The sequence below is a fragment of the Camelus dromedarius genome, chromosome 25 (genome assembly GCF_036321535.1).
Source record: "Camelus dromedarius isolate mCamDro1 chromosome 25, mCamDro1.pat, whole genome shotgun sequence".
Lineage (NCBI taxonomy): Eukaryota > Metazoa > Chordata > Mammalia > Artiodactyla > Camelidae > Camelus > Camelus dromedarius.
In genome coordinates, this window is record NC_087460.1 from 5,383,343 (window position 1) to 5,400,993 (window position 17,651).

Genomic DNA, 17,651 nt, shown 5'->3' on the forward strand with positions numbered 1-17,651 from the left:
GAAAAGAAGAGGAGAGACTCAGCTCTGGGTGTAACATATGGAACAAATATCTCTATTTCCTGTCTGAGCCTCTAACACTTCTCAACCAAGTGAACTACTTCTCCCACCCAAAACTAGAGGCCCCTAGTTCTTCCTCCCTCTGCACAAGGATACGTGTGAGTTACACGCTCTTCCTCGGTGAAGGCCAATGTGCAATAAGATGAGTTTTCATCACTCCTCGGACTGAAACATCATGATTCTATCTCCACCAAATCCCTGGGCTGGTACTTCCAGTCCTTCCACAGTGCACTTCAGCACCCACCCTCTCTTTGCTGTCAGAGATAAAAGGCTCCGTCCAGACTCCGAGCACTCACCTGAGCACCTCACAGAAGCATCCTCCTTGTGCCCACAGTCACTGTGTCCCCAGGATCTGGCAGGACAGTCCCACAAGGAGGACTCGTTTCCCTTGCACTTCACTTCGTTGAGCCATATGGGCCCGGTCCCCTGGCCAAACGCCGCCTCTTTTCCTGCCTCCAAAGCTAAGCCACAGCCCAGCTGGCGACACACCACCTGAGCATCTTCAAGGTCCCAGGAGTCATCACACACCGTCCCCCAGGAGCCCCCGTGCCAGATCTCCACACGTCCAGAACAGTTAGTGCTTCCTTCTTGAAGTCTTATTTTGTCTGAAAAATCAGAGACAGTGAAGTCGTTTCTGAGAAGATAAAACTTCCCAAGAGGTCACAGGGGAAAAGAGAGAATGGAAACTCTTTTTAAAACCTCTATTTTAAAACTTTGCTATTTAAGGCACATTTTAAAATGTTACATTTTCACAAAATTCGGCTTTTATGATAGCACATGTCCTTCCAGCAAACTGGATGCATTTCACCCTGGACGTAAGAAAGTTAGTGTGACTTAGGAAATGTCAAGTGGAGAAAGTTAACATTGTAAACGTATAATGTTAAATTCTTTCAAACATAAAAAAGCTCGGGAGATTGCCAGGTAGATAGAAATCTTCTCCCAGTTTAAGAAGGTGTAGATTGGGGAAAATAATTCAGGACTGATATTTCTGACTGCTTCACTCCTTATATTAATGTAACAAGGTAGCATTTGAAAGAAAAATGGGACAATTCAACAGGCAAATACTGAGTTATGTAATTCTCTGTTCCTCATCTGTTCACAGAGAAGGCAACTGAATTGAAAACTCTCCAGAGGACCATCGGAGTTTGATAGCCTTTGGGAAGATGATCAATGATCCTGAATACCTACAGAAGAAATTAAATAAAACCATTTACACCACCCAGGTAGAATAGAGATTAACCAGAGGTTACTCATTCTTGCTTAGTTAGGTCAGGAGACAAGCTACAGAATGGAATTCTCATCTATGGCAACAAATACTCACTGGCGCATGTGATCCAGGTCTCCTCTGAGGGGCTGGCCAGTCTCCACTGCCATGGAGATGACGGGCACTTCCATAATGTGTCAGGTCCTTTCGGGCACTGAACATTGTCCACCCACATGTGCCTGGTCGTCCTCTTGTTTAAAGATGCAGGGCTGATGTTCCCTTTGTCCGCACAGCCCAGCTGCCTGCATACCACCCCCACCGTGGTCGCAGACATGTTACTCTTGCCAACGCTGCCCCAAGCTCCATTGTAAAAGACTTCCAGGCGCCCTGCACAGGTCTCTCTGCTGGTTTCGCTGATCAGCCTCAGAGACATGAACTCTGGGGTGAAATAGACAGTTAGCAATTTCACATCTTCTCTGAAGATTCAGAGGACTCACTCCCTTTACTCTGATGTGAGAATAGCTTTTAAAATAGGTACAATATGTCAATTATTAGTAATTCTTTAGTAACTTCTGGATGATTTGGTAGATTCTATCAAAATGTAGTATTTGCTCTATAAATACTTTCTGGTTTTCTAGTCTTGGGTTTTGTCCTTAGGGACTTTTTAAAAATGCCACCAGTGATTCTAAGTTGACTTCTAAATCTCAAAGGATCAGTGCCTTTTATCAATTACATGGTTTGGATTTTTCTCTCTAAATTACTGTAATTTTAGGCTCAAAACCCTAGTCTGTTCATTTTGGGGGGCAATTTTCCCTGACAGTTAAAATTTAATGAGATAGACAAGAAAGCCATCGTTTGGTGTGTATCCCCATAACATGAAATGCTTCCCTTTCTGATACTTCAGTTTTGATGCATATGTCCTCAACCAGGTTTATGTCATTAAATGTGAGTAATATGAAAATCACTTCTAGCACAGAGAGTTTCTCACTTCCCGAAGTCATAGAGCTGTTTTTCTCAATATATTACAACTGAGTACATTTTTTTTATGTCATAATACTTTCTAAAATTTACCATGTTTACAACACAAGAGCAGTGTCCTGCTATGGTAATTCTTGCTCCTATAACAAGTCAGTCAGTCTCATTTGTCTGTCACAAAATATGACCTGGCGTGCTGACTATCTTTTTCTCTGTAGAATATAGCACCAAATGTATTTCTTCTTGTCTTTTTTTAACTTACTTCTTTATTAACACAGCGATCACCGAGTGGTGCGCTGAATCCTTACCCAGTGTCCAGCCCCATACATATTTATAAAGAAACTTCACATTACCAGCTTTGCTGTCATTTTCATGACATACAGACTCACTTCTGAATTCTTCTCTTGCTGGCATTATACTACCTTGCACGTGAGGTAGCGCTAATTCATCAAATCTACACTTCTGGGAGCCTGAATCTCACAGCAGTTCCCTCTGGACCTGTACTTCAGGGAAGCTGCTCAGAGTGATAGCCCTCACTTTGCCCCACCTCAGTCCCTTCTTGCATAATTGTAACCTGAGGTTACGTGCAGGGCTTACCTGAGCAGATAACGCCCGCATCCTCCTTATGCCTGCAGTTGTGCCGCCCCCAGCCATGTGAATGGCACTTCCATATGTGAGACTCTTTTCCATTGCAGTTCATCTCATCCAGCCAGATAGGCCCAGTTCCTTCCCCAAAATGGGCAGAACCAGTGGCATTAATGGCCACTCCACAGCCCAGCTGTCTGCACACCACGTGGGCATCACTCAAGTCCCAGCTGTCATCACAGATGGTGCCCCAGGAGCCCTCATGATACACCTCTACTCTCCCTGCACAACGGCCGCCTCCGTTTACCAGGCGGAGCTGCCCGCTCACTGCAAAGAGAAAAGAAAATATTAGTAAAACGCACTTCTGAGGATTGAGATCATTTTCATAGGTTGGTCACTGATTCTTACCGATGCAGGCAACACCTCTCTCTTCTGAAACAGGAGAGCTTGTTGGACTCGAGGATGATGAATTGCATGGGGATAGTGTCTGACTCTGGTTTCCTGCAACACCAAACCACTTAGTCACAGAAGGTACAAATAGCTGGGGTGAGGAGGGGAGGTCAGTTACAGTGTTAGATAGACGAGCTCAGGACAATCATAGCTTTAGAGAAAGGTGGATGCGTCAACCAAGCTGGGAATGAATCAGGAACTCTGAGAAGGCACATGGTAAGCACTAAATAACCACCAGGTCCGTGAAAATTAAGTTTACTTTCCCTCTCAAAAGACAAATGAAGTTTAAGTCTGGCACACTTCTCATGACCCCTCACAGTGGGTCATTCCCTTTTAGTTCTGTTCTTTGCTAGAAGTCCACCCACTCGTAGGGCACACCACCAGGGGGGAGGTTCATCGAGGCTGCCCTTTCTTCTCTCACCTGAACAGATTACAGAAGCTACTTGCTCTGCAGAACATAACGATGCACCAAGAGCAGTTACGGGACAGTCTCCTACGTGCTGCTCAGTCCCAGTGCAGTGAAACTTGTGCCTCCAGACCTGCCCACTTCCTTTCCCGAAAGCTGCTCCTCCTGGGGTAGAAAGGGCAACTCCACATTTAAGCTGCTGGCACAAAACGTGGGCATCTTCCATGTCCCAGTGAGAGTTGCACAGGGACCCCCAGGTCCCAAGAAAGTTGAGCTCCACTCTTCCTTCACATAAGGACTTGCCATTCACCAAGCGGACTTCTGTGTATCCTGAAAGGAGACAGGAACTTTAAAAAGTTGTCTGTGACTACCTAACCCTACCCTCTTCACAGGATGGGAACAAGCTGAACGTGTTCTCCAGGTCTCACTTGAGCAGACCACTCCAACGTCCCTGCTGTGGCTGCAAGTGCCATCTGGGCGGGGTGCTACTGGGCACAGTGAAAGATGGGACTCCTGTCCCTCACACTGGAATTCTTCAGCCCAGATCTGTCCACTTCCTTCTCCAAAGTGAGCTCCCCCCAGGATGGAGACGACCGTGCCGCACTGTAATTCCCTGCACAGCACGCTGGCCGCTTCCAGAGAGAAGTCGGAATCACAGACGGAGCCCCAAGTGTCGCCATGTTTCACTTCCACACGACCAGAGCAGGGAATGTCCCCTCCAACCAGTCTGGGTTCCCTGTGGGCTGAAAAATAACATTTCAGTGAGAGAGAACATGATTCCAAGATTTTCCTTCATGAAGGGAGTGAGGAAGGAAGTGGAAAGCGAGAAAGGGAGGCTATCCAGTCCTCTTGGCTCTTCTGCCTAGAGCTGGGCATGGCGAATTCTAGACACACACCCCTCCCCCTCACTAGCCTACTCCATCTGAGAGAATTCTGGAAATCTGCCTCCTGGAACCAATGATTCCTACAGCACGATTACTCTTTCCTTTCAGTATTGTGCCTGCATTATTCACCACTTTAGAGACCACAGAAAACATGTGTCCATTCTCTCGACCTTTCAGCCCTATACTCAGAACTCCACCCACTGCAATCCGGGGTCTGCCTAATCATTTTAAATGGTTTTTCATAAAAAAAAAAAAGTGTAATATACTTTCTGTTTCCAAAATGAACGGAAGACCTCTTCTTTCCCTTGGTATCTGTCACACTTGATACATGAGACATTCCTTTCTTCTGTTTTCATCTCCTTTCTACAGTGTTTTATCAAACCCTTTCATGTATTCCTTGACCAAGGTTCTATCCTCAACTTTCTTGTCTTCTGAAAAGACATTTTCTCTTAATTGCCATAATACATTTCGTCTACACATTTCTCTTTAGACCTATATTCAAAAACAGATCTACTTTGACATCTAGAACTTAATGTGTTCAAAACTGAATGACAAGCCACTGAATCCTTTACTCAATTAATGATATCCAGGGCCAAATTAGAATCGCCTAAAAATTGAACCATAAATAATGGTAATAATAATGATAGTAGTGAATATTGAGTATCTACTATGGTAATAATAATGATAGTAGTGAATATTGAGTATCTACTATATGTATATATATACACACACATATATATATTTGGCATTTTAGTAAGTATTTAACAAACATTATTTCATCTTTACAATTGCCGTATGGTATAATTATTAATAACATCACAAATTTACAGACAAGGAAACTAAAACACAGAGAGGTGTAGTAATTTGCTAAGGTCACACAGAGATTAGTGAAGGGCCAGAATTTGAAGCCAGACTATATGCTACAGAGCCTATAATCTTGACCCTCACAATACACTGCACGTGTGGCAGTCACCAATATCTGTCAGTCTTCCAGCATATTTTTTCTCCATGTTTATTGCCTCAGCCTTTATTTCATGGATCTGCTCATGACACGTTAGTCTGTACCACAAACTGGCTTCCTTATACCATTTAAGTTTAGGTACGTGGCTAGAGTGTTGGAAATTTACCACTGTAAGAGATTTTTTTTCCCTGCTAAACTAATGAGTGCATTTTAACATAAAAGCCATTAATTGAATTTTTGTGCCTGAATTAACTCCTTTAATCAATAAATTAAGCTTTCCCCTGGCGTCAGTAACTGAATCTGTATTCATTTCTTTCTGTAGAAGTGGAGAAATGAAGAACAAATATCAGAAGTAATTAATTAAAGTTATGTCCTTTTGTTTAATAATAGATAAAATATACAGTATAGTTTAAAGAAGCATTAATACATCTTCATCATTTATTCCTTTCCAGACTCTGAAAAAGGATAGATCATTCTAGTCTCAAAATTATTTCTCAGACTTTCGTAAAATACAGCACAACTCAAATGAAGCGTTTCTTAGGTTCAGGTGTCCCCTCCAGCATGGACACAGTTAGCACAAACGAAATGTCTGGGATTCAAAGCAATTTTGTGACCAAAACTTGTTAGACCTCTTTGTGGCTGGTTTGTCTAAACTACACGTCAGAGATAAATTGCTGCTTTATCTTTCTAGTCTTTCTGCTTTACTGAGTCCTTTGGCCCTTTTCAGCCATAAAAACTCGTGCTGTATCAAAGTCTAAGGATTTAAACAGATTATGAAATTTGTAGTTTCAATTTTGCAGGCAGAAAGATAGTATTTCCATAATCTGTTTTCTTGGAAATCTTCCAAAAGTATCAAGTTTATCAAGAAATAAAATTATAAACGGTTCTAGAAAAACAAGGAGAGAGCTAAAATCAAGGCCCCACAATAGGTAGAAGAGTTTCCAAAATCTATAGAAACGTAACAGAGTAGTTTACAAAAGGAAGCAAAGTGCATGTATAGCAAATAACAAACAAAAATATAATTCTGTAAAGAAAGGGGCTCATCTTAAGTTGTAAACTTACATGCAGCTTAATACAATCCTAAATAATTCAGCGTGAGTTACCATAAATGAAACACTCTAGTAATAAAATCTAAATTTTCAATGTAGTTAACTAATGACTCAGATATTGTAGGCTGGAAAGCTAATGAGTCTTGTGATCCGTGGTAAGATATTTAGACAAATGCCACCTTGAAAAGAAAAGCATGTGCTCACTAAAGTTGAAACTTGGAGAACATATTGGGAAAAATATTTTTTTAAGTATGTTTTTATAAAAGTATAAAAAAGAAGAAAAAAATCAGAATGTTGACATGGCATGAATCCTCCTTGTCACTTTTAACACTTACCAAGAGAGAAATGAACTGACTAGAAATAGCCAGACTGCAAGAAGAAATGGGAGGGAAAATACCACTTGTGTGAGGGAGGCGTCCTCTGCCTGCAGCTACTATATGTAGTTAATTGGGAGTCCTGTAATTTGAAACTTGCAAGATTGGAAAAACAAACCCCAAAATATCCTGCCCTTTAAACTGAGGTGGTGATGAAACTGTGGACTTAGCAGAAAATAAAACTGATGCTCTGCATGCAAAGACAATGAGCCTTCTAGCAAAGACAGGATGTAAGTTTTGCCCTTCCTCCCAAACCCAAGGTTTCAAATGACCTTAGGGCTGTGGTCAACAAATTAAGAGGAAGGCCCTCGTCCCATGGATAAGTCAAAGTATGTATTATTTGACTGTGGTTAGTTTCACATGGCATTGGCTTCCTAAGTTTGGAGAGAACTGTTTTGCTGAATTTGTGAGGCCAACTGACATCAGTGATTACTCAACTTTAAAGCAATCTGAGGATCCCTAAATCAGCATCAGCAGAGAGTGGGTTGTGAAAGGTGTGCAGCCCTCAAAAAAACATACTTTCCAAAGCGAACTCAGAATCGACTATGAGAACAACGCACGAGGAATACTGCCCCGAGAACCGCACTGGGCCCGTGAAGGGCAGCACACAGAGGCCACCTTCTCAGAGGACAGAACCTGGCCTATGAGGTTGCCTCCCCACACTCTCCCTCACTTACAGGGTAACTCTTCATTCTTGTCCAGTAGGATTTGATCACTACTAGAGAAGAAAAACCCTGGGTGTTTCTTGGTGACCACAGAGTGACCAAAACAGCCTTAAACTGCTTAGCTATTTGACTTATTTTAAAAGAGAAAAAAATAAACTTTTTCTTTAGTCACTCATTTGGTTTTCTTTTAGATGCAGTTGAACTTCATACTAACTAATGTAAAATACAATTAATAGGAAAATTTACAAAACTTTCTAAATTTAGAAGGGAATTATCAGACATACAAATATGCTTACACATTCCAAAACACACACAAAGTCCCCATAAAGATCATGTAGTGAAATATGGTTTTAGTCGTAGCATATTACATAATAACAATAAGTATTATGTATGTACATAATATGACAACATAACAATGTATAATATGACTAAGTTAAGGCCAAATACATCTGTCACCTCAAAAATGTAACTTAATCAGAGTTCTTTTAAAAATAAATCCCAATTCTATTATGAGTAAAAGTGTGCACCTAGAACAAAATTATTCACAAGGGTTGAAAGTAGGAAAATAGAAACTAAATAAAGCAACACATGTGATATTAACATCAGACAAACTTGATTCCAAAATCGTTCAACCATAAGAAGATGGAAATTTTGTAATACTAAAAAGAACAATTCACAATGACCATCTAACAGTCAGAGGAAGATTCTATGCCCAGATCCACAGAGTATCAATTCATCCATTACGTGATATAGCTACTGAGACACTCAGTGGGAAACCTATAAACTCAAATATTTATATTAATAAAGAGGAATAAATCAAGATTAAACATGTAGAGACCTAGTTAGAGGGTAGAACCTTTTATGTGCTTCATATCCACTTACCAATGGCTTCACCCCAGACACATACTAAACTACATATGCTCCTAGGTGGATTCCCTTAAGCATCCAACTCAAAAAGTTAAGAGAGAAAGAGAAACCAAACTTCAGGAAATCTGAAGTGAATTAATAGAAAGAAAAACAAATTTAATGAGTTAGAAAACAAAGGTAGCATTTTGGGCCAGGTAGGTAATTAGGTATTTATTTATTTGTTTGTTTGTTTATTTTAATGGAGGCAGTGGGGTTTGAACCCAGGACCTGGTGCATGCTAAGCACATGCTCTACCACTGAGCTATATCCTCCCCCCCAGAAAACAAAGGTACTATTAATTTGTAAAAACCCAGCTGTGAGGTCTTTAAAAAAAAGCTAAGGCAGTAGATAATTTTATCTAATACAATAAATTAAAAGCATAAATAAAGGCACATAATAATAAATGAAGAGAAGAGAAAAGTCATGGATAAGAAGACATTTATCTGTCTGTCTATCTATATAACTTTTCATCCAAAAGCAGAATAATTAACATTCTTTTCACATACACATGGAATGTTCTCCAGGATAGGTCACACGCTAGGCTCCAAAATAAGCCTTGGTAGATTTAATAAAACTGAAATCATATCAAGCATCTTTTCTCACAACACCATGAGACTAGAAGTCAACTGCAAGAAAAAAACTACAAAAAAAACCCCACGAACATGGAGAAGCTAAACAACATGCTCTTAAACAATCAATGGATCACTGAAGAAATCAAAGAGGAAATTTAAAAACATCTAGAAACAAATGAAAACAAAAACATAACAACCCAAAATCTATGGGATACAGTTCTAAGAGGGAAGTTTATAGAAATACAAGCCTACCTCAGGAAGCAAGAATAAACAACCTAACCTTACACTTAAAGGAACTGGAAAAAGAACAAACAAATCCCAAAGTTACTGGGAAGAAAGAAATCATAAAAATCTGAGCAGAAGTAAATGAAATAGTGACTAAAAAATAGAAAAGTTGAATAAGACTAAAAGCTGGTTCTTTCACAATATAAACAAAATTGACAAACCTTTAGACAGACTCATCAAGGAAAAATAACAGAGGACCTAAAGTAATAAAATCAGAAATGAAAAAGGAGATGTTACGATTGCTACCACAGAAATAGAAAGACGCATAAAAGATTACTATGAACAATTATATATAAAAAAAATGAACCTAGAAGAAATGGACAAATTCCTAAAACATACAATCTTCCAAGACTGAACCAGAAAGAAAGAGAAAATATGAACAGATCAATTACAAGGAATGGAATTGAATCAATAATAATAAATAGAAAACTCCCAAGGAACAGAAGTCCAAGACCAGCCAGCATTATTCATAACAGCCAAGAAATGGAAGCAACATAAGTGCCCATCGACTGATAAATGGATAAAGAAGGTGTGGTATATACATGGGCTGTTACTCAGCCATTAAAAAGATGAAGTCTTGTCATTTGTGATAACATGGATGGATCTAGAGGCTATTGTGCTGAGTAAAATAAGTCAGGCAAAGAAGGTAAATATTATGTGATTTCACTTACATGTGGAATCTAAAAAAGCAAAGCAAATGAGCAAACATGAAACAGAAATGGAGTTATAAACACCAAGAACAAACAGGAGTTTGCCAGAGGGGAGGGGGTTAGGGGGAGGAAATAAATAAGTGAAGGAATTAAACTTCCCGCTGCAAAATAAACGAGTCACAGGTATGAAAGGTACAGTGTGGAGAATATAGCCAATAACTGTGTGATATCTCTACATACTGTAACTAGACTTACCATGGTGATCAGTTTGAAATGTGCAGAAATAGTGAATCACTATGTTGTGTAACAGAAACTAACATAGTGTTTTAGGTCAACTATACTTTAAAGACAAACAAACAAGCTCATAGAAAAAGATCAGATCTGTGGGAGACCAGGAGGCAGAGGAGGAATTGGATGAAGGCAGTCAAAAGGCAATAACTTCCAGTTATAAGATAAATATGTATGTACCAGGGATGTAATGTACAAGATGATAAATATAATTAACACTGCTAAATGTTATATATGAAAGCTGTTGAGAGAGTAATTCAGAGTTCTCATCACAAGAAAGAAAATTTTTGTTTTCTATCTCTTAAATTTTTTACCTATATGAGATGATAGGGGGAAAATGTTCAGAAAAAAGAAAATTATTTCATAGTAAGATAGAGGGAGTCTAAGTTTCAATCATGCTAGTTTATCCAACATAGTTATTTTTTAAAATCATTTGATGACATTCTGATGAAAGACATATTTAAGTTCTACCTTAAAATTTTTAATCCTCCTTAATCTTTGACACATTTATGGATTTAAAAATTACTCAAACGCTAAAGTGAGCAAACAATAAACAATTGGGTCTAAGATTCAAAATGAATTATACATTTCTCTGAGATACTCACAATGGAATAGATATTTTCTGGCTTCTTGGGAGAGATCTAGTCATAGTGACCAATGAATCTTGTCAGTCTCAAGGATGTTACTGGAAATTTACACGCTTGAAATTCAACTTCTTAACACATTGACTGCAAGTCTTACCTGAGCAGGTAACTTTGGCTTCTTCATAGTGTTCACAACTAAGTCCGCCCCATTGCCAGTTCTTGCAGTCCCAAAGAGAAGTTTCGTTTCCATTACAGCTGCTTAAAAACAGCCACGTGTTTGTTTCCTTAATTTTGGAATAAGCTTGATAGGATGTTTTGAGTGCAGATCCACATCCCAGCTGCCTACAAACCACATCAGCTTCTTTCAGTCCCCAGGTTCTGTCACACACTTTCCCTATCAGTTTCTGAATTTCCACCTCCACTGTCCCAGCACAGCGGCTGCCTCCACCTGTGAGTCTCAGTTCCAGATCTGACCCATCTGCAAAAGAAACGGAGACTCAGGCCATAGATATATAGGCAGGTTAGCCCAGAGGGTACTTTCTTGATCTTGCTCCTTCTCAGATACTGAGACATTGGAAATCATGGCTTACCCATCTCTGCTTTTTTTAAGAGCCAGTAGAGACCATGAATTTGGTTAGAAATGGGATTTTAGTTTCAGGAGTCAATGAAAATTGTCAAAGGTGGAAAAATATGAGCAAGTCAGATATAAAGTAAAGACATGTAACATTTTGTCTTTTGGAGCTCCAGGTAGATTTAGAATTCAAAGTGTGATCCCTAACAGTAATCTGAAAAATTATTACAGAAAATAGAGTCAGACAACCCTTCCAACTAGTCAAATAAAGAATGTGTTAGAGATTTCTCACAAGTGTAAAAGAGTTCCCAACAAGGAAACGATTAGTTGTTTCTCCCTCACACATCTCACATCTATTTCTCTTCCTAAACAACATAGGCCCTTCCTTCTCTTTTTGTTGTGTGTTGTTTTAACTTACCAGAACAAGTCACACCAGCATCTTCATTATGATTGCAATAATGCTTCCCCCACTCGTGGTGTTTGCAGTGCCAGACAGCAGACTCATGTCCTTCGCAGGAAACACTGTCAAGCCAAATGTGTCCAGTTCCCTCACTGGCGTTAACTCGACCTATGGCAGTGATGGCAGTCGGACATCCCAGTTGCTTACATGCCACAGCAGCATCGTCACTATCCCAGCCATCATCGCACACTGTCCCCCATTCTCCTTGGAATCTCACTTCCAATCTTCCTGAACATTTGTTGACTCCATCTGTCACTCTCAGGCTCAGGTCTGCTCCCTCTGTAAGAGGGACACAAAACAAGTCAGCGATAACAAGAATAAGGTCAATCGTTAAAGCCGGAGGGAGGAGTGGATTCAGGCAAGAAGACAGGACTTTTCAGTATGAAAAGCATGCATTATAGGAAGAGATCCTAACAGGATCTCCAGGGACTAAAATTTATCTGGAGATTTGCTTGTTGGACCACGAAAAGATTTTTTTTGTTGGAATTGTTTGGTTTTACTCCTGTTGAATATGTATTTGCATGTGTTTAGGTGCATGTGGTTAGCTACACAGTCCAGTTTGCCTCAACCCTCCATTTTCTCTGGGACTGTATTATCTATTAGACTAGCTGGTTTTTATTATATGCCTGTGTTATCTGCCTTTCTGACCACGTCTGTAGTTTAAAAGTAAAGCAAAGAGAGAAGGGACCTCGCCATTACTACTCTCACCTTCCCCCAGTCAATACTCCTCAAAGAACAGAACTTGACTGTGGGTAATATCCTGTAACAAATAAACTGCTTTTTTCCTCTGGCGATTTTAGTGTTTGTGGTCACAATACTGTTTACTGTGATTCCTCAGCACATATAAAACACACTGAGAAGAAATGCGCTGTTTGGGGACCTAGAAAGATTCTGATGGGTAAAAGAAAATGAAGGGTACATACTGTGTTTTTCCTGCCCCTAATCCCTTTCACTTTCTTCAGCTAATGAAATCCATCTTTCCTGTAGGAATCCCATTCTTTGTGGTTCAGACTATAGATGGTCATGTTGGTCAACAAGAAAAAAGCCAGTCCGAGAAACAGGAAAAGAGCCTGAACACTGATGACATGAACTGCTGAATCCAATCATGCACAAAGCCAACCATACTGCCTGGATTTCCCAGTTTTGTGTCAGTATTCTCTTATTTTAAATTTCATTTGAATTGAGGTTTTTTTTTTTTTTCATTTGGAAAAAAAAAAAAAGATACCTAGTGAATACAGGGATGTTTTTACTCTAGTTACAGTTTCCTTAATGTTCCCTGGGGTTCAGGACTTACTAGGTCTTCTTCAAACCAGGAACTCAAGTGAGAAAAGGGAAGTGACATCCCTGAGCACACAAAGCCACGTCCCTGTCCCATAATCAAGCATGGAACGTGAAACTCTCTAGGCAGACGCAATATCTGCTCATAACATAGGACGAGCATAAATGAAGTTTTAAGAGGAAACCAATTTTCTACATCATTTGATTCTGTGAATTTGAACCAATAGTTTGGGAAAGAGTGGGTCAATGTGACTAAAGAGGAGACTTGTAGGGTAGAGGATGCTAAGGGGGATGATTTGCTTCTAAAACACCCAGAAAGCAGAATTTGCTAGCTAAGCTATTTTTTTCTTTTCCTTTCTGTGTTTTGGAGGGCTGGGGGAAGTGGATGCACTCTGAACACTTCCTTCTATCCTCATGACTTGGCTTTCAGTTTCACTCCTCATCCTCCCCTCCTAAACTATTCATTCCAATTTCCGTTCAGGTGAAAATGCCACAGGTATCAGAGCTGCAACTTGAAATTAGGGAATAATCAGGTGATAGAAGAAGCAGAGTTTGTTATGTTTTAAACCTAAGAGTTCATGCTCTTAAGTTTTTTACCGCTTTCCTTTGTCCTCTTGTGGAGAGGAGAACAACCCAGGACCCGTCCTTACCTAAGCAAATCACTCCAGCGTCCTCAGCATGATCACAGTTATGCTTTCCCCATCCTGAATGTTTGCAGTTCCAGAGAGCTGACTCATTTCCATTGCATACAAGATCATCAAACCAGATTGGTCCAGAACCTTCTCCAAAATTAGCTGAACCAGAGAAACTGACAGGACCTCCACACTGAAGCTGTTTACAAACCACAGCAGCATGATTCATGCTGAAGTCATCATCGCACACTGTTCCCCACTGTCCTTGGAATTTGATCTCAATTCTTCCTGAACACCGGTTTCCTGCGTTCATCAGCCTCATCTCCAAGTCAGATCCATCTAGAGCAAAGACCAGAATTCAGAAGTGATTTTAGAAAGTGAGAGTCCTCTAAACACTTGAGATTTGAAGCTGTCCTTCAAAATGAAGCCCAGGTTCACATAATGGAGAATTTATTTTAATCTTTTAAAAACTAGCTAATGATTAGGACTTTCATCTATTTCTACTTACCAAAAAAAAAAAAAAAAAAACTTTCACAGATTAAAATTTACTTTGTGTTTTGTTTTGTTTCCTTCTATTATTATGACATAATAAACACGTTTATGTAGAAACAGATAAATATGACTCAAAGTATTTGCTTTAAAAACTAGAAAAAAATAAAATGTGTTTTTACAACAAAGTAGTAAAAATGACAAGCCAGTCATTTGTTGAACAGTTAAAATTTTTATTTTAATCTTTGTTTATTACAAACAGCTTACAGAATAATTGTCTGAAGTTGAATTTGAAATGAAAAAACAAGAAAAAGCAAAAAGTAAAAATGCATAAGCATGCATAATAGTTTGCAAAATCACCTTATCTGTGGTATACCAAGACATTAAAAGCTGAGGAAAAATTAATCAAAATAATTCATTTCTTACCAAAATTCCTTTCTGAATCAAAGCATTTTTTTTCTATTCCCAAAGCAGCTGCTCCCATTTTTAGCAAAGAACAGCTTTTTCATAAAGAAAATTCTCTGTATACACTATCCTTAGATTTTCTATGAGGACTAGAATATCTGAGAAAAAGAGATTTGGGGTGAAATGTTGGGACTTCTGAAAAACAAAAACTGTGGTTGAACAAAATTCTTTGAAGTTCTTTTTTGAAGAAGTAATTCAATTTTAAAAGCTCTGAGCTCCAGGCAAAGACCTCCACTCCAGATTTTTGATTATGGGCAATTAATAACAGTAATAATAAGAGCTCATGATCATAATGTGCATATGCTGTTCCAATGTACTACACACGCCATTTTCTTTAGACTTCACAACAACATTAAGCATTATATGTTATTACCACTACCCCTATTTCATAGATAAGCAAACTGAGGTTAAATAATTGGCCCAGGGTCAAACACCTAGAAATTAGAAGAGAAAGAATGTAAACCAAACCAAAACCAAAACCAAACAGCCCTAGCACCAGAGTCTAGCCCCTTTACTATTATGGATATGATAACAGTATAATTTCCCAAGAGGTAGTGCTCTGAGGATACAGCTTTGATCGGGGTGAAGAATCTCAGAAATTCAGACTCTGAAAACCTCATGAAACTCGTGAGTCCTTGAGCGATTGCACCCCTTTCTATTATTAGGCATCAGCTGGAGCTTTAAGTGTGTAAACTTCAAAAACCAAGTTTGATTCACTTCTTTCTTATTTAAAGGATCCTTATGTAAAGGTAAGAAAAACCAAACACAAGAGTTAAAAGTACTACACTGATGTCTTAGCTTAAACAGTCAACTCTATAGACAGCAATAATTATAGCACAGTAAATAATTATAGCACAGTAAATAATTATAGGCTAGATTTATTGTGATTTTTAACTTTGCTGTAGATGCTTGATGTAGACGGTACATTGTTACTTCTTATCTTTCCCCACAACATGATTAACAATAAAAGAGAAGAGAAAGAAGGAAGAGAAGGAGGAGCAGACAGGAGGAAGAGAAGGAAGAAGAAAGAGAAATGAGCTGACTAAGTAATGAGAAGCTGTGAGCCATGAGGAAACTACCGTTCAATTTTTAACACCTGTTACACACCAGACAGGGTACCAGTCGCTTTTCATGTGTTATATCGTTGAATCATCAGAAAGTGAAGTTTAGAAAGATTTAACAACTTGCTCCAAATAATAACGTTAATGAGCAGCTGAGCTGGAATTCAATTTAGCATTGTTCTAGATACCAGCCTGTGTTGCTCCTGTTACACCACAACGCCTGGGTGGAGATTAGTCTTTGTAAAACCAGTCCTATGGAGGAGACAGATGGTCTCTAACAGAAAGGCTGGGAGGTGAGAGGGTTGTGTAGCATTCAATGACATGAAGAAGGAGTTCTGAATTGGGATCAGAAACATGACCTTGGGATTTGTCAGATTTGTCAGCAGAAAAGTCTGACCCATAACTTTATGAGTGATTGTAAGGTCAAGTGAGGCGAAACTTATGAAATGTTTTAAAAATTAAAACTACCACGTAAATGAAATGAATAGCATTGTACAACAGAGAAAGCAGTTATACTGTGCAAAACATCCTTCCTCCAACAAAGAAGGATGAGTGCCGGGAATATTTATTTCTTGATTTAGTAATCTGATTAACAGTTAATGGGCAAAAGAGTCATGACTTATGAGCCAATGCATGAAAGCAGCATATTACTGGGAAAGGGGACAAGGAACTAACTTAAATACCATGATTTTTTTCATGTAAAAGTTGAAGGTTATAGTAGGATTATTTACTGTAAAATTGAAGCAAGTCACTTCCTCATTGGTTGCAGTATTGAGAATCTCTTGATTTTTTTTTTCAAATACAGGCTTTATCATGTGTTTTCTGGTCTTTTAGCAATGGATTGGGTAATTTTATACATGGACTAGCTTGCTTACAGAAAACTGGCTTCTCTTCATTTTTAACCCATCTACATATTTTTTCCCACAGAGCATTGTATCTCCAGGCTTTGACTCATGCAAGTCTTACCTGAGCAGGTGACTCCAGCATCCTGTTGGTGAGTACAGTTATGCTTTCCCCATCCACCGTGTTTGCAGTCCCAGATCGCTGACTCATTCCCTCGACAGGAAACATGATCCATCCAAATGCGTCCAGAGCCCGCACTGGAATTAGTCCATCCAGCAGCTTTGATAGCAGTAGGACATCCCAGCTGCCTACAAATAACGGAGACCGCAGCCATGTCCCAGCCATTGTTACACACCGTCCCCCACTCCTCCTGGACTTTCACCTCCACTCTCCCCGAGCAGTTGTTCTCACCAGCCGTTAGCCTCAGCTCTTTGTCTGTTCCTCCTGCAACAACAGGTAAAGAGAGCAGATGGTCAAGACCCAAAAAGCAAGTAGAGAATTATTATTCTTTAGACCGCCCATCTCTTTTTTCAAAGCTGGATTTGAGAAACGTTTCTGGACCCATTCATGGTACGATAGGAGAATGCTATTTCACAGGGTTTCAAAACCAAATGTCAGTGTCACAGCCTTCATTAAGCAACAACATGAAACCAGCAAAAGATAAGTAATCCAACACTATGTGATATCTTTATTTTATGACTGATATTCTTTATAATGTCTACATATATAATCCCCATGGACAGTTTACTATAAAAATAAGATGTTACAAAATTGTATAGGGGTGAGCTATGTAAGTTTCTCCAAAATCCTCAAATCAGTAGAAATAAGGCTGATGGCGAGGATGAAAAGACCAGACTTTAACACCTACTTCACACATATATGCATGAAAAATACCATCTATTTACACATATATATGTGTAGATACCATAAATTTTTAAAATACTAGTTGAAATCTGA

General features: G+C 39.2%; 1 protein-coding gene across 2 annotated transcripts in view; it reads right to left on the reverse strand.

Moving 5' to 3' along the window:
• Positions 1 to 17,651, reverse strand: part of CD163 (CD163 molecule) — an 83,889-nt gene that overhangs the window by 64,291 nt on the left and 1,947 nt on the right. The window contains exons 3-12 of one of the 2 annotated variants that reach the window (XM_010990815.3): positions 16,818 to 17,138; positions 13,855 to 14,175; positions 11,885 to 12,205; positions 11,053 to 11,373; positions 4,106 to 4,420; positions 3,693 to 4,007; positions 3,230 to 3,322; positions 2,834 to 3,148; positions 1,379 to 1,699; positions 354 to 662 (exon numbers count right to left, since the gene is read on the reverse strand). In XM_010990815.3, the coding sequence (XP_010989117.3) occupies positions 354 to 662; positions 1,379 to 1,699; positions 2,834 to 3,148; positions 3,230 to 3,322; positions 3,693 to 4,007; positions 4,106 to 4,420; positions 11,053 to 11,373; positions 11,885 to 12,205; positions 13,855 to 14,175; positions 16,818 to 17,138 (2,952 nt within the window). The remainder of the gene's footprint in view (positions 1 to 353; positions 663 to 1,378; positions 1,700 to 2,833; positions 3,149 to 3,229; positions 3,323 to 3,692; positions 4,008 to 4,105; positions 4,421 to 11,052; positions 11,374 to 11,884; positions 12,206 to 13,854; positions 14,176 to 16,817; positions 17,139 to 17,651) is intronic. The other variant, XM_064479007.1, reaches the window with a different exon arrangement.